The 19,701-nt window shown below is 48.5% G+C and overlaps 4 protein-coding genes across 4 annotated transcripts; 3 read left to right on the top strand and 1 right to left on the bottom strand.

Moving 5' to 3' along the window:
• Positions 1-660: 660 nt before the first annotated feature.
• On the top strand, positions 661-1,598 carry F5891DRAFT_940677 (uncharacterized protein; the record flags this gene model as incomplete). The annotated part of the gene is made up of 2 exons (XM_041374287.1): positions 661-974; positions 1,025-1,598. 2 exons carry the CDS (start codon positions 661-663, stop codon positions 1,596-1,598), a joined length of 888 nt encoding a protein of 295 aa, XP_041233019.1.
• Positions 1,599-4,581: 2,983 nt separating this feature from the next.
• F5891DRAFT_1001804 (uncharacterized protein) lies at positions 4,582-8,664 on the top strand. The gene is made up of 17 exons (XM_041360200.1): positions 4,582-4,771; positions 4,836-4,855; positions 4,912-4,977; positions 5,040-5,122; positions 5,179-5,325; positions 5,373-5,479; positions 5,528-5,618; positions 5,672-5,902; positions 5,951-6,686; positions 6,738-6,806; positions 6,859-7,055; positions 7,105-7,437; positions 7,489-7,675; positions 7,727-7,995; positions 8,050-8,316; positions 8,369-8,497; positions 8,551-8,664. Exons 1-17 carry the CDS (start codon positions 4,692-4,694, stop codon positions 8,575-8,577), a joined length of 3,039 nt encoding a protein of 1,012 aa, XP_041233018.1. The 5' UTR covers positions 4,582-4,691; the 3' UTR covers positions 8,578-8,664.
• A 627-nt stretch (positions 8,665-9,291) lies between these two features.
• On the bottom strand, positions 9,292-12,262 carry F5891DRAFT_1161450 (uncharacterized protein). The gene is made up of 4 exons (XM_041365257.1): positions 12,102-12,262; positions 10,955-12,038; positions 10,577-10,900; positions 9,292-10,519 (listed from the first exon to the last, which is right to left on the bottom strand). Exons 2-4 carry the CDS (start codon positions 11,821-11,823, stop codon positions 9,547-9,549), a joined length of 2,166 nt encoding a protein of 721 aa, XP_041233017.1. The 5' UTR covers positions 11,824-12,038; positions 12,102-12,262; the 3' UTR covers positions 9,292-9,546.
• Positions 12,263-12,925: 663 nt separating this feature from the next.
• On the top strand, positions 12,926-17,318 carry F5891DRAFT_1001797 (uncharacterized protein). Its single transcript, XM_041360199.1, has 19 exons — positions 12,926-13,082; positions 13,142-13,271; positions 13,327-13,455; positions 13,509-13,647; positions 13,697-13,854; positions 13,905-13,993; positions 14,047-14,161; positions 14,211-14,806; positions 14,861-15,022; positions 15,069-15,207; positions 15,258-15,383; positions 15,435-15,564; positions 15,617-15,872; positions 15,921-16,026; positions 16,075-16,175; positions 16,224-16,260; positions 16,316-16,797; positions 16,855-17,072; positions 17,122-17,318. Exons 1-19 carry the CDS (start codon positions 12,942-12,944, stop codon positions 17,126-17,128), a joined length of 3,261 nt encoding a protein of 1,086 aa, XP_041233016.1. The 5' UTR covers positions 12,926-12,941; the 3' UTR covers positions 17,129-17,318.
• The last annotated feature ends 2,383 nt before the right edge of the window (positions 17,319-19,701 follow it).

The following is a 19,701-nucleotide window of genomic DNA, read 5'->3' as shown; positions in this document are numbered from 1 at the left end:
CCCCTTCGCCCATTCACGGGCAACACGTTCCTACTTCGTTGATCACCCCTACCTCGTGCAAGGGGCTGCGGAACCCCCACACGACGTAAAAGCGTGCTCAACTCAGACGGAGTTACAAAAGCTTGAATTGTCCCTTCTTGCTGCTGCCAGTTCCTCGAAAGTTGCCCGAGGCAACTTTGCTCGCGCCTCCTGTGGGAGCGGGCCCTCCTACTCGCTCAAGCATCGTCTGTTTGACATGTCTCAGCCGTCGCGCTTGCCACCTCGCTTACGCGCCCTTTCCAGGGATGTCGCGCTGAGCAACTCAGCGCCCATGGTCCCTCCCGGTCTCGGTTATGTTGTTCCTCTTCCTTCGGTCGCTCGTCCTGGCTGCGTTTCCGAGGCTCCCTCTGGCGTCACCAAAGGGAGGCATGGTACAGAGAGTCTTCTCTCCCAGTCGAATTCGGATGGTGTTGGCAGGGTAGTCACAGCTTTTTCAGATACTCTTGAGCGCTCGGGTAGCAACACTGTCCCTCGGGTCATTGCGCCCAAAAACCCGGACCTTGATGATATTGCAACTGCGTTCTCTAGCCTTTCCGCGCATTTCATGTACTCGTTGGCTATCAAAGCCGGCGCAGATGAAACATTCCCCGACCCGTGAGTCATTTTTTTGAGGCATTCAACATGATTACTCATTCAACGAGCAGGGAATTGGATGGGCGAAATTACGTGACTTCCATTGTTGGCACTCGTATTCGATTCATTCTTGAATCCGTCAGCAACCCTCAAATGGTTGCCATCTATGCGCTGTGGTACATCTCTGAGATCACCATGCCAGAAATAGGCCAAGGGAATGATTTCCTAGGAGTCTCGATCTTCAACCATCTCCACTGCTGTGGGGTGGCCACTTTTGACGAGCTTCTCTTCTCCGCTTTTGTCGTCGTTGCAAGACTGGCCGATAAACTGGTCAACGACTCTTGCCTCCCGAGTAAAACATGGTGCGTGGGATCATCTTATCTGATAACTTGACTGCTGAACCTCTACCTAGGGTCAAGACAACCGCGATTCCTTCCTCTACCCTCACTAATGTTGAAAAGACCGCGCTGGCATCTCTCGGCTATCTGGGGTACATCCCCAGTTCTTCATGGCATAGCTGGGTGCTTGGGCTCCGCGTCTCCTCTAGCCAACTCTCTAGCGACAAAAGTATCGTCATAGTTCGCGTTCTTGATGACGTGCTCGCTGTCAATAAAGCCACAAATGTCAATACGACTTTCATTCGATACCGCGGCCGGAAGAAGAAAATTGCTGCAGCGCCCCGCCAGGACCTTCTGATGATCCACGCACCCACTCCGGTCAAGCCCTTGGCCTGTCTCCCGGACCCTAGTGACTGGTGTCCCGAGGCAGACCCCATCGTCAATAAGAACCCTCGTACGATGGGTATTGCCCCGGGTAGTCATAATTTTGCACCTGAATCGAGGCAGCCTACAACAGCATTGGATTTACTGGAATTCATTACCCAAGGGACCTGGGGTGCCGCAGTTGGGGGTCCTTTGAGCGCCATTGGTGCGCATTTGGTCCATTCTGTAGGTCGTTATGGCCCTTGCCAGACCACTCTTGGGTGAAATGTCATCATTGCTCCATCCTATTCATTTCCTCTCTATGCTCCCCTTGCTTTCCCATCCTACCAGTATGCTTTGCCTTCTGTATGGTCTGTTCTGGTGGATCTTAACGAGATCATTGGCAGCATTTGCAGCCTCCGTCAAGCACAGCGTCAGTGCGCTGGCTTCGGCCAACGCAAGCCTATAGTGGATATAGGGTTTTCTTACCTTCAAGTTTTCAGCGTGTACTATACGTCTCTCGCGCACCTTGACTTTCCACCTTTGCCGATCGACCATTTTGTCTTGGATATTTACAGTTACTGTAGCTCGTTGTGATACCGTTGTCGTTTCTTGTTATACCACGCTGAGTCAGTCTTCCCTATCTAAGACCATCTTAGTAAGCAGCGTGCGGCGACTCAAACTTGAGCGCTTGAGCTTCAAGCTTGAAGTTGGCCAGCGATTCACTAGCACTCCTCTGGTCAACAGTAACTAGTAGTAAGTACCAACTTTGTATTGCTGCGCATATGTTCTACTAGGTATGCACCCTTTTATTAATATCAATTTGAAACGGTGGCAGTTTTCTCGACGGTCTTTACTTGAGCCAGTACTGTCGTGCGGTTGTACAACGAAAAGGCCACAACTCCTGATCTGGCGCCTCACTTCAGAGTTGCAGCGCCACTCTCGGGACCCGGGGCTCACGCTTTGACAGACTGTCAATTGTTCGTAAGATCCTGGTCTTTCCTGGGCAGACCATCACGCCACCACTACGCGACGAAGGAATAGATGCTTCTGATACCACCGTCGAAAAACTCGAGTTGTTGGGTCACCGGCCCAACGAATCCTCGGAAAGCTCGCGAAAACGCAACGGCACTGCCTGCAGTGGCTTCAGTTTGATTGAATCAGGCTAGGTGCGGTGCATGCATGTATTTCCCATCGACGACCGGCTTGGACGTCGGACACTTGTCGTTGCGATTCACGTGGATTATGGAGTGAGATGGAATACCACTGTCACAATTGATCGAGTCGTCATTTCCTGAGCATTCTCTTGATCTCTAACCGAAAGTGTCATTCGTTTTGTGACAGCACTTCCAAAGGGTCTATACTTGCCTTTGGCAAGCGTTGATGAGTGTCGTAATGTAATTGTGGCGGGCCCAACGCTACATAGCGGAGCAGTTTGTGGGCCTCATGTGGATTCTTAGTATCAAAAGATTCAAAATTGGGACAATATCTGGGAGGGGTGATTCCTGGTGACGCGTATGCTATAGCCATTTTCGCCATCAAGACCTTCCTTCAAAGCAGAACTTGGTGGATCTCATATGGATTCACTCTCTTGGTATCATCCACAAACGATTCAAAGTCGAGGCAATTTTCAGGAAGGTGATTCCTGGTGATGTTCATGCACACTTACCGACACTCTTCGACAGATATAATACCAGGTCAATGTTAACCTAATTTCTATTCAATCACACCATGAAGTCGGCATCACTCTTCTTCTGTAACATGACAGCTCTTGCTGAGCCTGTTATCACTTAAAGCTCAGATCCTCTGGACATCGACGTCTCCAGTCATCAGGATACCTGGAAGTTCAAGGGCGTCGCGTTTGCCTACATCAGAGTGACTGAAGGAACCAGTAATCGCTAGCCGAACTTACATGAAATTCTCTGACATGTAGACAGTATACATAAATCCCGATTTCAGTTCGAAATACGCTGGTACAACCAATGTTGGTCTTATCCGCAGTGGTCATCACTTCGCCTGCCCGGACTCATCCACTTGTGCCACGCAAGCCTCGTATTTGTGAAGCATGGCGGTGTGCAGTCTGCCGACGGCATCACACTCTCTGGGACGCTTGTCATTGAATGTGAGTCCAGGCAATATTTTAGTGGTCCTGGCTAATGAAAGTGATGTGAGTGTCTTGGACCAAGACCCTCTCTAACCAGTACCACTCTTCAACCACCAGATTCGTTTGAATGCTACACGGTCGAGATGCTTAATTCTGAGTCTTCTTGCAGGTACTCAGGCATTTTTTATACTGATGAACGTACTCGAGTGATTTGCATCAGTACAGACTGGTGGAAATCGTGCACAGGCAGTTTTTTTTTGCGTCGGCCAACCCCTTTGAATCGTTCACCCTGGCCCTTTCATCGGTACTTTTCCCGCTGGATGGTCGTAAGGGTTTTTCCAAAAAAATATACCTTTATCATCTGACCAAAATACTGGCAGTACGGAATGTCAGACAATACCGATATCGACGAGTTCAGTGGTTTCGAGGCGTGATTATTTTTTCCCATCTTGCGCAGAATGGCTCTGGGGAGCTGAAGGGATCCTCGCTGATTCGAAAGCATCATATTTTGCAATTGTTTGATTGTGAATAGTCGATGCATCGTTTATGTTTGATTTGTGCCATTGATACCGATGTGTTTGAGGTGCCTCGAGCAGTACTGAATCATATAGCCTTCAAAAGTTGTGTATGACGCCGGAGCAGACCAAGACATTCCGCCATAATTAGGCTCATAACATACCGAGTGCCCCTTGAGAATGTTGCACACGACATGAGCGTAGTCTTTGCGTTTGAATATCGAAGCAAGAGATGACGCTAGTGTCACCGCATGATGAAGGTTGAATTCGGTGCAGATATATAGGTGAAGAGAGTGCATGTTGCAGGCGATTGAAAGGCAGAGGGCATGGGCATGGTAATGACCAGTGGGAGTCGATAGCAGCAGCAGCAGCAATGCTTGCTGTGACGGCATGCTCACACTGGGGGGATGTCCGGGGTGCTAAAATTTCAAGGGTGCCACCACTGAGAGAGACAGGGGCCATGATACAACTTGAAGAGCTGTGGACAGGTGCCAAGGTGTACTTACAGCATAATCTTTAGACGTAGTTCTCCAGGCCTGTACTCTAGTACATGTCCCCACTCAATGATGTAGTTGGTCTGCTCACGAGTCGCTGCGCGCTCGTCACCAACAGTGTCCCAAAATTGGTCTAGCTGTGCTTAGTCATTACTAATTAGCAAGCATAACCGTGACTACTAAAGTATATTACTATTCAGCTACACCGCGATCTTATCTTTCACCACTACAACCATCCACCTACTTTCATACGCACATATTAATTATGGCAGATGCAAGTAATCTAGCAGCAAAGATGGATGTTGACGAAGCCGCGATTGATGAAGGCTTGTACTCTCGTCAACTGTAGGTGTTGCTGTCATCCTGTGCGGCTCGTATCACTCACCTTCAATCCTACGTGATTTTGCAGCTATGTTTTAGGGTATGAGGGTAAGTTGTGTTGTAAATAAAATGACAATACCATGTTTGCTGAGTGATGTGCGCAGCGATGAAGAAGATGGCTGCCTCCAATGTACTGATCGTCGGGTTGCAAGGCCTCGGAGCTGAGATAGGTAACCATTCTACCAACAAGCAAGGTTCCAACACACTCATTTAATTCTCATATCTTCCATAGCAAAGAACGTTTGTCTGGCGGGTGTCAAGTCCGTGACGCTGTATGACCCAGAACCGGTCACCATGCAGGATCTCAGCTCACAAGTGCGTGCTTAGGCATCACACTGCCTCAAGACCTGCCATTAACATATTTTCTACAGTACTTCCTTCGCGAAAACGATATCGGAAAGCCACGCGCAGCATCCACCCTGCCTCGTTTAGCCGAACTGAATGCTTACGTCCCCGTCCGGAATCTTGGAGGAAATGCAGGACAGGAAATCTCAGTTGATTTAATACAACCATTCCAAGTAAGTTCATACACTATCAGCCATATTGTGATGTCGATTTTCTCTAGGCCGTTGTCTTATGTGGCGCCTCTTACGAGAAACAAGTTGAGATCAACGACTGGACACATCAGAATGGTGTTCACTTTATCTCAGCGGAGACCCGTGGTCTTTTTGGGTACGTGATGGCTACGACTCCCTTTCATATGTTATTGATCGTGATCAGCTCCGTCTTTAATGACTTTGGTCCAAAATTTACTTGCGTGGATCCTACAGGCGAGCAAGCTCTTACCGGAATGATTGTGTCAGTGGAAAAAGTCAGTCTTATGAACTATAACTCCAATGTCCTATCTATACTATTATTCAACAGGACAAAGAAGGGCTGGTAACATGCCTCGATGAATCAAGACACGGTCTTGAAGATGGCGATTTTGTCACGTTCACTGAAGTGCAGGGCATGACTGAACTGAATGGTTGTAATCCTCGCAAAGTCACAGTGAAGGGTCCATATACTTTCACCATCGGTGATACTACCGACCTAGGGGAGTATGTTCGAGGTGGGATCTTTACCCAGGTGAAAATGCCCAAAATTCTCCAGTTTGTAAGCTATACTCCAGTTTCATTAGATTGTAATTCACTTTCTCTTCAGAAATCCTTGCGAGAGTCGCTTGCCGCTCCAGAGTTCTTCATGACAGACTTCGCCAAGTTCGATAGGCCTGCTACTCTCCATGCAGGGTTCCAGGCTTTATCACAATTCAAGGCACGACACCAGTGTCTACCTCGGCCCCGAAACGCAGAAGATGCTGCTTCCCTGGTAGCTTTGGCGAAGAAATTAGATGCTGATGCTGATGAGAAGATTATCACAGAGCTGGCATACCAAGCAACCGGAGATTTACCCCCCGTCGCAGCTGTAATCGGTGGGTTCGTGGCACAAGAAGTGCTGAAAGCATGCTCTGCGAAGTTCCATCCTATGCTCCAGCACTTGTATTTCGATTCTTTGGAGTCGTTGCCAACCACACTGCCGACTGAACAAGATTGCCAACCCCTTGGTAGCCGGTATGATGGACAAATTGCAGTGTTTGGCAAGTCCTTCCAGGATAAGCTTGCCAATCACCGTCAGTTCCTCGTCGGTGCAGGAGCAATCGGGTGTGAAATGTTGAAGAACTGGAGCATGATGGGTCTCGCTACCGGGCCCGACGCTACGATTCATGTCACCGACCTAGACACCATCGAGAAGAGTAACTTGAATCGGCAATTCCTCTTTCGTGCCAAAGATCTCGGGAAATTCAAGTCTGAAGTCGCAGCGGCAGCAGTTGCAGACATGAATCCAGCTCTCAAGGGCCATATTCTCTGTAGACAAGATCCTGTTGGTCAGGCGACGGAAAGTCAGTTACTTATCACCCTTTGTATTGTCCCCATTATGAATTTTTTCAAAGATGTCTTCGATGACGACTTTTTTTCGGGGATCGACGGTGTTACAAATGCATTGGATAACGTTGCTGCACGTAAGGTTTCCTCTTTTTCTCTGTGAATTTCATCTGACAACACTTGCTGTAGGTGTATACATGGATCAGCGTTGCATTTTGTATGAAAAACCACTCCTAGAATCTGGTACCATGGGCACAAAAGGCAATACCCAAGTTGTGATTCCCCATCTCACCGAGTCGTACTCGTCTTCGCAAGATCCCCCAGAGAAGCAGACATTGTCGTGCACAGTCAAAAACTTCCCGAATGCCATTACACACACGATTGAGGTGCGCTCTTTAATTTTCTCTTGACTAGCAGAATCTGATAACAATACAGTGGGCTCGGCAAGAGTTCGACGCAATGTTTGTTAAGCCTGTGGAATCTGCCAATCAATATCTTTCGGAGCCTAACTACCTTGAGAATTCCCTCAAATACTCAGGCCAATCACATGACCACATCTCCCAGATTGTTTCATATCTGGTCACCAACAAGCCTTTGACTTTCGAGGAGTGTATTATCTGGGCTCGCCTGCAGTTCGAGGAGAAGTTTAACAACGCTATCCGCCAGCTTCTCCACAGTCTTCCAAAGGATCATGTTACCAGCACGGGCCAGCCGTTCTGGAGTGGGCCGAAGAGGGCACCAGACCCACTTGTATTCGACTCTTCAGATGTATGTCACCCAGCGTGTTGCCAGACCCTTAGTACTGATCGTCCTCCTTAGCCCACACATCTTTCTTTTATCATTGCTGCAGCAAATCTTCATGCCTATAATTACGGCCTCCGAGGAGAAACCGATCCTGCAGTCTTCAAGAGGGTTGCAGATTCTGTGATCGTTCCCGAGTTCTCTCCAAGGAGCGGAGTGAAGATCCAGATTACCGAAACTGATCCCGTCAATCAGTCGTCTTCTGGTACGTTCACTCATTTTAAGACTGTCACCTGCAGGGCGTAATTCCTTCCAGATCCTGACAACGTCTCCGACCTGGTCAAGATGCTGCCTCCTCCATCGTCACTTGCTGGCTACCGTCTCACTCCTGTCGAATTTGAGAAGGACGATGATACTAACCATCACATCGATCTCATCACCGCTGCGTCAAACCTTCGTGCGATGAACTACAACATCACCGTCGCCGATCGTCATACCACAAAGCAGATAGCAGGCAAAATCATTCCCGCCATCGCTACTACTACCGCGCTTGTCGTCGGTTTGGTGTGTCTTGAACTTTACAAGGCAAGATGTTTGCTATCCTTACCGGAAGGGTGCGCTGACACGTGCGCTTTATAGATCATAGATGGAAAGAATAAGATAGATGACTTCAAGAACGGGTTTATCAACCTTGCTTTACCTTTCTTCGGGTTTTCAGAGCCCATCGCTGTCGCAAAGAACAAATTCCAAAATACTGAGTGGACCCTTTGGGACAGGTTGGAGTTCAAGAATGACCCAACGCTCAAGGAGTTCATCGCTTGGTTTAAGACTAACCACAACTTAGATGTCAGCATGGTTAGTCAGGGCGTGAGCATGCTCTGGAGTTCGTTCACAGACAAGAAGAAGGTTCGTAATGGGTGTGATGAATCCATGGCAACTGCTCATGTGAATCATATAGAGCGCTGAGAGGATGCCTATGAAATTCACTAGGCTGGTAGAGCACGTCAGCAAGAAGCCTATTCCCCCGCACGCCAAGCACCTTTTGGTTGAAGTCATGCTCATGGATGAAGAGATGGAGGATGTTGAGGTATGCAACGAGAGCCATACATCTGAATGTTCTATCGCTGATGACATTTACAGGTGCCTTTTATCCTGATAAAGATTTGAAAGCAAGCGAAGAAGTCCCATGTACTACGTAGACAATCAAGTACTGTATAATTGCATCTGAATGAAGCCATCCTCTGGACGTCAAACATGTGTGCACACTCATGGGAAACATACGGGAGAGTAACATTCATTAAACCAAGACGTACGTGCGAGGACCAGTACGTACGGTATGTAGGCTTTACGCTTGACTATCGAATGCCAGAAAAAGGAGGCGCATAATTTCTTACCTACGGAAACGAGCTGAAGGTGAAAAAGAAAAGCTAAAAGCTAAACTAACCACCGAAGGGGTAACGGATGATAAGACAGGAGGAAAGGGAGCTACCATGCTACCATAGCAGCGAAGGCGAAAGGATGGGGAATAAGAGAGTAGCAAATGTTTTTGTAGTGTTAATAATTTTCTGCATGTTTTTTGAGTGATTTCGTTATGCGTACTGAATGAGAAAAACGTAGCAAAAAGAAACACCAAAGCCGACGGCAGGAAAAAATAAAGTCGTGAAAGGTTATTAGTTGAGGAGCATGAGGATACCGAAATGATAAGTGAATACATCGACAATGAAACAGCGAACCCGCAAATGTTCAATCGATGAACGCGGTATGGCACATATAGTCCGAGGAGATCGTCGTCTTCACACCAACTTCAGCTGGCGAAAAGAGCAAGTGCAGACGCGCATATAAATAAGAATATACGCGATCGAAATGATGAAGATCAAGAAGATTGAACAGGCGATTGTCCCCGAGACAGGATGGATATGTCTTGAAAGGGTGGGGATCGTGTTTGTATAGACAGTGCCGGCGACAAAGAGAAAAAAATCCAGTATTGACAACTGCGAAAGGAGAGACAGGGAGCGGAATTATGGAGCGGCACGTAAGCGGTGCCGTCGGATCGATTGCAGTAGTGTTAAGAGCCGGAAAACATGAGAAATTGAGATCTAAGATGCGCACGCGAGCATCTGGTCCAGAAACATATCTTCAAGCACGAACCCAGGACGACTGGTAATTGATAGACGGATGGGGGCCAAAAAGGACTCGAGGTGCGGGGAATGCATATGCCTCAGTTGACAGCCAATTAGAATTTGTCATTGGTTGAGAGGGGTAACCTGCTCCATCGAATGACATGCGAACGTGACCGCACTGGTAGTCAAAGCCAATCGGATACGAGTAGCCAGAATTAGGCGGGGAAAATGTATCAGCGTTACAACGCGACTGCGAGGGCTGTTGAGCGATGACAGATTGTGAGTAACAGTAATCGTTCGAAGGAGCTGCTAGTTTGGAATACGGGACGCTGGAATAATCCGGAGCAAGTTTAACAGGCACGTAAGTGACTGCAGGCGCCCAGCACACCGCTGGTGGCTGGACCGGCATGTATAACGCAGGACGATCGCTAGCGCGGTGGATGGGCTCATCAGCTGCCGGGCTCCATTTGGACGGAGGAGGGAGTGCGTTCCAATTTTGGCCGGTCGCGGAGTCGCGAAGCTCCCTCCGCTCTACCTCAACCCTTGAGGCCAGTTGTGAACTGTGTCGGCTTGCAGCACTGCCATTGCTCACGCGGCGCTTTGGCAAATACTCTTCCCGAAGCGGCCCATCCTCGTCGAGATCGATGTCATAGGTTTCCTGGGAAGCTTCAGTGCACGTTTCTGGCCCATTGAGTTCTGTCTTGCTCCTCTGCTCGAAGCTGAGGAAGACGGGCTCCGAACTGGGATGCGTAAGAGGTGCTTCCATGATCTCTTCAATGACTTTCCGAACGATTGATTGAGGATTCGAGGAGGGACGGGAAATCGGCTGTGCGCATGGAGGAGGCAAGAGCGAGACATGATACGAAAACATATGCCCCAGCCACTGGCGCCAAGCAGCAGGTGATATTGTCAGGTCATGGGAAAGGATATCCAGGGCGAGCGACTCGAGCTTATTTAGCGAGTGAACAGGAAGTTTGCAGATGGTGTGCCTAATGGGGAGGAATTGGTCATTTCGATCGGACACGGATCTTCAACATAGTACTTACCATGTCTTGTTAGAGAAGGTATGGTCATCAAGCCACTTGTTTGCCAGCATGAATCCAAGCACAATGAGTCGGAATGTGGCATTGGCCTCCAACGTTTTCCCATCAATTCCGCCGGTTGTATCAAGCAATTCAGCACTAAATCTTCGTTCCTTGACCCCTAACCCTGAAGTGACCCCGCTAAAGTATACTGGTAATCGAGCGATGTACCACATGGCGAGTAACACAGCAGATGGTTGTAGAAGTGTCGACATTAGAAGAGAGTGAACTGAGGCAGACAAATGCATTGGAGCTGTGGGGGCTGGCTGCTGCCCACTCATCGCAGGACTGTAGAAGTTACGTCAACATTGAGAAGAAATTTAAGCTGGAAAATTATCTTACCTGTAGCGAGAAACTGCAGGCGGAAGAGCAATCGAATTCTTGCAAACTTTCCATACATATGAAACGATCCAGTCCGCCATTGGCTCCGCGAACATTTTGTACTTCATTGACCCAGATGGCGGCGAATCGACCGAAGCGACCGAGTCTTGTTTGATCTGGTCTGTGTACTGGTAGTCCATCATATTATAGGAATGGAGTCCATATTGATATGAATTATCTTGTCTGAGCGGGATTTGGTCGGATACCGTTGTTCCGGCGGATGTGGCGATTACACGGTCCACGTACTCTGTGAAAGGAGTCATAGGACCGATGGGACTAGAACCAAAGTCGCCATTCATCATATCGTCAGAGTCATCCTCCAAGACAGGGGCGAACCGAGGCCATACGTAGTCGTGTGTAGAGGAATTATCCGGACTGTCGTAACTCTCAGTACCCCAGACGGAGGCATATGCAGAGGTCCTGTGCTCAGCATGCATTGGCTGGTCAACATCACTCGGGGAAGTGTTCAAGGCACATTTTTTGGGGAAGGCATTCAGGGGCGGAAGACATGCCTCCGCATGATTTCCTTTACTGACTGGCACGTCGGCCGTACTAGTCAACCCTTGGTAAAAATCCCCTTCTCTCCGTTCTTCAGAATTGCAACGCGCGTCGTCCTCCCAGATGCGGCGAGTTTTGGTCCTCCTCCAAGAAGGCAAGGAATTGATCCATTGATCACGACTGCCAAAAGACGGCGGTGGGCCCGTCGGGGAGACAGGTAGGGTGTGCTTCAGATTATGGAAAACGGAAGAGTGAGACTTTGAAGCGTCTTCAGTTTTGGAGTACTTATGAACTGGATGCGCCGGTTGTCGGGCAGGGACGGGGACTGGCATCTGCAAATGAAGAAAGACAGAGAGGAGAGCGTCCGATGCACTGTAAAGCGCAACAGGAAACGACTCTGATATCTAGTGGTGGATGGGCCTCGCGAAGGATCGAAGTGGAAGCGAAAATCGTAAGATGAGTCGTAAGCAGATCCAAGGGCAGAAGGAAGAAAGATGGAAGGCGATGAGTGGCAAACGCGCAGCAAAGGCGTGCCTTTTTATATGCTCTGAAATTTAGATGAGCTATCGATGATAAAATATCAGAGGGTCGCACCACAGTAAGTACTTACCTTGTACCGCCGAGAGCGTCTCCGACTTTGAACCGAATCTGAAACCGATACCCGAGCGAATCGATCGCAACGAAGCAGGCGCTGTCGCAGACGATGAGCCGAAACGAGAACGGTGAGTGAATTGGCAAGAATGTGACCGACTGCGAAGTCGATCCACAGCCAGAATCGTGGTTGAAAGAACGGGAGGAACCCAAAAATTCTTATAATGCAGTGATTATGTCATAATTTCTCACAGTTGATTTTGATTTGGTTCCGCTTGCGGAGCGCAGCGGCCGTTAACTACGACGACTGACTACTGGGCTGCAATGCCATCCATCTCCATGGAACCATGCCAGAAAGGTTAGACCGCAGCTCGCTGACAATTTTGCGTACGCGTCTCTGCCGAGCATGTCATGACACGTTCAGGCTAATTACCCGTATGATGGTGTAATATTATAAAACGTGGATGAGTCAAGCGAATCATCTATTGGTCCTTAATCGTGACTAAAATCGTGGACATGAGGACGCCTTACTACGCCCACATATACTTAGCCAACCTATTTTGGAACGCCACCATCATCGCTATCGAATAGTGGCCAGATGGTGGTTCATGTGAATTCCCCCAGGAACCTTTCCGAGTCATAAGAACTAGTTTAGGACTCGCGGGTGCCTGTTCCTTCAGCGGCCCGTTGTCCTGATCTTGGCCCTGTGCCACATCGATAAGATCAGGCCTGGGCAGAGACAGGTGCCCAGGTCAGGGTACTTGTTTATCGATGAGTAGATCACGTGATACCTGGTGTGACAGTCGTGTTGTTTTAATTTATCGTTACATTGTAAACTACTACGTCCATCAACGTCAACATGAGCGGCATGATATTTGCAGCTCCGCCTTCATATTCTACTGGGGAACAAGACAATGCGAACGCCTCATCCCAGCTGGGACTAGACTCCATAACACTAGGACAGCTCAAGGCAATGGTCACATGCGCACCAAAGCCAAAGGCATGTTTCCAGCTCTGCTCCTCGTTTATCGTATTCATGATGTACTATCATATATATAGCAATCTTTTTATGACTTTCGATACGATGACGAAGACACAGTCATGAATGAGATCGATGAGTTTTACTCGTATGTAGAGATGCCTCAAGTCGCGGAAAACTTAAAAGCATGGAAAGGCTCGTTTCCCGGAGGTATGCAGCACCGTCCATCACACGTCAAAATTACACATAACCTTCGTATTTATAGAGTGGACGAGCCCCGATACTACACCTGCACAACGGAAGGCACACGTTGAGATACTCCTCGAAAGCCTTGAGCACAGGGACGCAGAGATCCGATTTACGAATGCTCGTCGGCTCTTTTACGTTCTGCAAGGTCCCATTCTCATACACGACGAAACGACAAATACTCATACGTTTCTGACATAGGTACCTTTGCCGAGACAACGTCTCCAGAACATCAGTTGCACTGGATCTACGAGAACTGCAAGGTTGTGCGGATCGCTAATGGGTTAAGCACAATCGTCGAATCAATGAAAATCGCGAGTCAGAAACATGATCTACTTTGGTATGCATTTATTCAATACGTGGTCGGTTATCTGACCTTCACATAATAGCTCGCTCTCAGATGCCGATACAGCACATTTCCAGATCACACCTACTGAAAAAGCTGACTTTCTAGAAGAGGTCACAACCGAAATTTCGGTATATCTCGGCATGATGTACCACCTTATCGAAATATTCAAGGAACGCGATGACTTCGCGGATGAACTAAGTGCGTGTTACAACACGAAGACGTCACACAGACTAATTCCGATCGGTTAGTGAGCATGGACCCGCCGCTACCGGTGTACTTATTCAACGTGGTCTCCGCATTGAGGGATAAGAGCGCGAAGGGATACCCCATTAAGAAGGTATGACACCGCAACCGATCTGAAACCACGTTGCGAAACTGAAATACAATTAGCTACTCCTTGTGCTTTGGAAGACACTTCTCGCGTGCTGTGGAGGCATTAGGGAGCTTGCACGTGTCAAGAAGTTAGCACGGGAACTTGCCAACCTTCCGTCTGTGCCCGACGAAGGTTGGTCATCTCTCAATCCATTAAATGCCTTTTACAACAAATATCACAGTTGTTGCTGTCAAATGCACCCCATTTGACATTGAAACGTTCCGACAGGAGACTTCGGTGAAATATCCGACATTCACGCCCCCAGTTCCACCTACGCAACTAGACATACCTCCGATCAAACCCGCGCCCTCCGTTTCCACTTCCAAATTGGCACAGGCATATTCTCCCATTCCTGTCCGCCATCACTATCACCACGATGACGCAGACTCGCAGCACTCCGGTCTCCCAAGTTCGCTGAATCACCAGCCTTTCCAGTCACATGTTCCTAATTCAGGATATCGCCCGGGTCCTCAGCCTGCAACACCTGCACCATCCCCACCTCCTTCTCCCAAGCCCAAGAAACAACAATATCAGACTGATCAAAATCGACCATTCTTATTTCCCTTCTCGCGCAAGAGTAGATTTGGCCCTAACAATGATCGCCTCGTACCGTTTGCCATCGATGAGGCAGACAAGCTATATAATCGGCATATGTATGTAAGTCTCTCGCTCTGGCAAATGTGGAGGACGAGAGAAGAGTGCATGACTGCTGAGAGCGGGCTTGACTGCATGCCTGGGTCTGAGGGTGATGCCGAACCACTCCAAGTCACCAACGAGGTATGCCGTCCCATTGCTAATTTGGATGGCTGTTGCTGAGAATTTCCATCTCAGGATCTTGAGATTGCGGAACCATTACTAGATGTTGCAATGCTGGATGCAAAAATTTCGGAAGCCGTCGTGGCCATAGGTGACGCCACTTCTCCCGCTCAAGAGCGCAAGGCGAGGGAAAGAAAGGAAGATTTCATGCGCCTGAAGAGGGTTGAAGCAATCTATGTAAGTACGTTCAGCATCATATCACCATCGACTCATCTGCGCTTAGAGCGCCGTATTGCCTGTCCTGTCAGGATGGGTACTAGTTTTGCTGAAACTCCTTTTGGCAACTGTATCTGCCGGGACCGGGCAGCAGCAAGCTCCTCAGTCGTCAACATCTTCGGTGTTCCCTCCCGGTGTTGCATCCCGTGTGTAACTCTATAGTCCGTTCTCACACGTCGATCATAATTTTATTTAGCCCCTGAGCAACCTCCCGCCCCACCGCCGACACTCGACGACCTCGATGTGACCCGGCATCGCGAGATTACGTCTAAAGCTGTCTCAGCTATTTTGTTGCTGACGCTGAAATGGTTCAAAGCTTCCCGTGAGTACTTCCCTTCGACGTGTGTCAGCACATCTCTAATGTACACCACAGATGTGATGAAGTTTCATCATCTTGGCCAGCTTCTATTGGATACCAATTGCTTGCTGCTGATCCTGAAGATGTTTGGACTGCAAGAAGTTTCGTCATCCGTCGTATCGAAAGCCGATTCTCCCGACCACAAGTGAGTGAGACGGAATCCGCGATTATCGACACTAATCTTGAACATCACTTAGCTTCTTCCGATATTGCCAGATACATCACGCGAAAATTGCTCCTCGTCCACAGGATGAGAAACCTCGTGCTGGTGCCCACATTGTGCTACAGACAAAAATTCTTCCGAACGGCCAAAATCACGAAGAAGAAGTCGAAATGCTTACTGAGTTCTCATGGCGCAACTTCTTTTCCACGATTAATTTTGCCAAAATTATGCAGAAGTTGTCCAAGAGCCGGTCACATCGTATATGGATGCTTGTGCAATACAAGAGCTCTGTGAGTGCGCCTGTTGAGCCGTCATCGATTGTTTACAAACTTGTCTAGGCGGTGTTGAAACGCGTGCTACGAGTTTCGCATCCTTTGCTTCAACTCCATGTCCTGAAACTTATCAAGAGTCAAGTTCCCTTCTGTGGGAGGAAGTGGCGGCAATGTATGTGCGATGATACAGTAGTAAGCGTTTACACTTACACCTCATTAGCAAATATGAAAGTGATCACGTCGATCTACCTGAACTGCCGACCGGATCTGCGCGATGAATGGCTAACTGGCACCGAGGTTGATGATATCTCCGACGCTCAGGTGTGTGACGAGTTTCGTCGTTAGCGTCCTATGCCGACGTTCTCCCAGGCACAAGAACAAGCTCTACGTCACCTCGTCAAGTATTGTATGCGTTTTTCCCGCATTTTTATATACCATACTCACTGCGACCTACTCCTTAGACAACAACAAACGATACGGACCTCAGATCCCAAGTCAACAATCCCAGGCCCATCGGCGTTCCGTCAGTATTTCTCACAACATGGAAGGCCTACCTCCAGGGCTAGACCTCGGAAACATCATCCGACCAATTGGTACTCCGAACGTTGTTGAAGCTGATGTCTTCCCACCTCCGCGTTCTCAAGCACCGGATCCATCCATATTCCTCCCGTATACTACTGAAGATCTTGCGTTCGAGGAGGAATATGAGGAATACTTGTCTGACCTCGGTTGGTCCGACGATCAATCTGGGCTCCCACCATTCGGAACGATCTCAACGGGCGGGAACGCATGGCAGCGGCTCCCAGAGCTCGTCTCAAGCATCGCGGACAACATTAGCGACAGCGAAAGTGTGGTATCAATTGGTGATCTGGGCGATGACTCCAGATTTGACGTCGGTCGTGACGATCGTGACATCCCAGATGAGAACGTGAATGATTGGCAGGTAAGCCAAGGCCTGAATGTTCAAAACGAGTTGCACCTCATTCATGAACTATTTCAGCACATGAGCCCAAAGACTATGGCTGCGCTACCTAAATCCCCGGCAGGTAACAGGCGGTCTAGTTCAGGAGCGGGACTTCGCCCTGTTATGACGTTTGGTCTTGACGATGAGAATCCTGTCGACTTGGAGGATGAGCCTGAGCTTGGTCCTATCCCTCGTGAGAACAATCGTCCTTTCGCTTCTGGCGGTGGGGTTGATGAAGTCGAGGCTGTGTATGGGTAAGTCGCATCACTATTGCTACGAACATCAAATTTACGTGATGGCCAGCGTGTAACTTATCGACAGTTCGAGTCTTCTTGCATGCATACATATCTGTCGTTTGATATTTGAAGTAACTTGTTTTCCTTCAGAGGACAGCTGCCAAGTACATATGTGGCCTAGTCGATGTCTTATCTCCATTACTATTTTTCATTGAGCCGTCGAGGTTTTGCACGAGACCAAATATAAGCATCGCATCAGCATCAGTATGCAGTGGGGAATTTCAATGAATCGTTCAAGTTGGTACGCAACGCACAAGAGCGCTTGGTGCTGTGCACCGATGTGACTGATCATGATGTATGGGCTAAAGACCCGGTCCAGACTATTTGAGAGTGATTTTCCATGTAATGGAGGACTTGGGGAGAATGGGCGTCTTATGCAAGTATGGGTGACCCAAAAATGACGGGCATTTTTGAGAAGCAATTGATAAGGAGAGACAATATTATACATTGTTGATTGCAGTTGACGGGGTAGTGAGGCGTGATTGTTTTTCTAGCAAGTCATATAATTGGGGTGAAGGTTTGTGGTCCACGGTATACGACTCATCATAAACAAAAGCTTGGGCCCTTCAGCTGGACAGCCTTAGTCTCTCATAACGATCCGAATAGAAGGAAGAGAGATCAATTCGTTCTTTATCGTACTGCATACACATGGGCCCTGTAATGAGCACGTTAGTCATTAACAATGACAGATTTAAAACTTACCAGTACACTCAACTCTGAATTGACAAACACTCCTTGTCCGCTTGCATCCGTGGACCGAGCCCTTCTAAAACCGATTTCTCGTATGTAATGATTGTGAATTTGTTGAATGAAAGCTGAGACGGAACTGTGCGCGGTAGTTGATCATGTCTTCGGCCATCGTTGGGACCAGGTTTCTTCCAGTCGATGACATTGGGACGCAGAATACATAAGAGATGACGCCCCGCCAGGAATTTGAAGGACGTGCCTATTGGGTCACTGGTGGGCACAAAGAAGTGTCAGTGGATCTACTCACCAGACATGATCATGTTTGCGCTGTTGGACACAACGAACGAGCCTCGCCTCTCTCCGAGTCACCAGTCAAAATCTGGGATACAAAGACAGGCGAGCTTGTCGTCAATCTCAAAGGACGCACGATTCGGTGAATCATCTGGCTTGGACCACGGATAGAAAACTACTTCCGGGTCAGATGATGATTCGATTAGGACATGGAGGATCATCACCTGGACGCAGATAACAGTGCTGGAAGGGCACACCAACATTGTCTATGACATCGTAATAGCCGCATCCTCGCAATCGCATCGGCAGACAACACAACGCGATTATCAACAACAGCCATCCCATCAGTTCGCCCCTCTTCTGCCACGATACAGGTACGGTGACCTGTGTGTCGTTTTTTTCTGCAGATGGAAAGCTACTGGCAACTGGCTGCGATGTGACCAAGACACATACATATACGATGTTGGGAAGTTCGTGCGATAATCACCTCTACCGTGTCAATAATAAACAATCGTAGCGCCGCTGACACGCCAGTTCCCGACTCCGCCGGCTCTCTCCATTTCCTGTTTCCGATTGCCGCTTCGATGTTTCTTTCGTTCTTCCCACGCATCACTACTCTCCTTGCTTTTCGATTTTGAATGTCTCTCGCGTTCAATTTCCCTTCGGGCTTCCTGATGCAAGGGAACGAAAAGGCAGACAATTAAGATTTCAGAAAAGACGATGGCTATACACCAATTTCCCACGCATGGGAGTCGGGAATGATAGATATCAATCAAATTCTTAATCAGTTCATTGATCCATGATACGACATGTGGTCTTTAGTTTGAGCGTATATCCTAAGGCTCTTATCTTTGTCACTGAAACGTTAATGAGAACTGAACTTAGCAGTACAAAAAATGAAGAGGTATCACCATGGGTCACTAACGCTACTGCATTGCTGCACAACGTGCAACTCCGGTCCAGGTCTCCAATCGGGTACCCACCGCATGTACGTCCCCAAGGTCCCACGCAGTCTTTTCCTGACCTCATGTTCTCAGTTTTCTGCCCGGTTCGATGCCCACCACACGCCATCCCGACCACGCATCTTTCACTGGGTTCAAAACAGTCTCTTTGGCAGACCAAGTGGTGCACGGATAGTTAATGTCCTGTACGCCAAGGGAAAACGCGTATATCATTCTCTTCTCCCTTCAATGTCTGAACCCCATCTCATACCACAGAGGAACGCGTAACAGTAACCAAACCCGAAAAAACTTGCTGCGAGCAGTTCACGACCTCCCAACAAAGGCTAATACCGCACAATAATTCAATGGCACACCTCACGCCCAGTCATCTTCGTAACCACAAACTCAAGCTGCCGTCTCCACGTTGTCTACCGCACCTGCCGTTACCGTCATTTCTGAAGCCACAGCTTCATAATCCATACATCAAAATTCCCCGCTCTCAAAATACGTACGTCAAACTGGCCACGAATCTAATTTTATATACCGCTTGCGAGATCTGTCCAGGGCGTCCGAAATAGACCATGATCAATTAGTGGTGACCTCACAGCGACAATGTTTTGTATTTCCAACTCATGTCGAGAAGTTTGCAGGACGGGACGGTGAATACC

Source organism: Suillus fuscotomentosus (assembly GCF_016647785.1).
Source record: "Suillus fuscotomentosus strain FC203 chromosome Unknown F5891scaffold_3, whole genome shotgun sequence".
Lineage (NCBI taxonomy): Eukaryota > Fungi > Basidiomycota > Agaricomycetes > Boletales > Suillaceae > Suillus > Suillus fuscotomentosus.
This window is presented reverse-complemented; position numbering and strand designations above follow the sequence as displayed.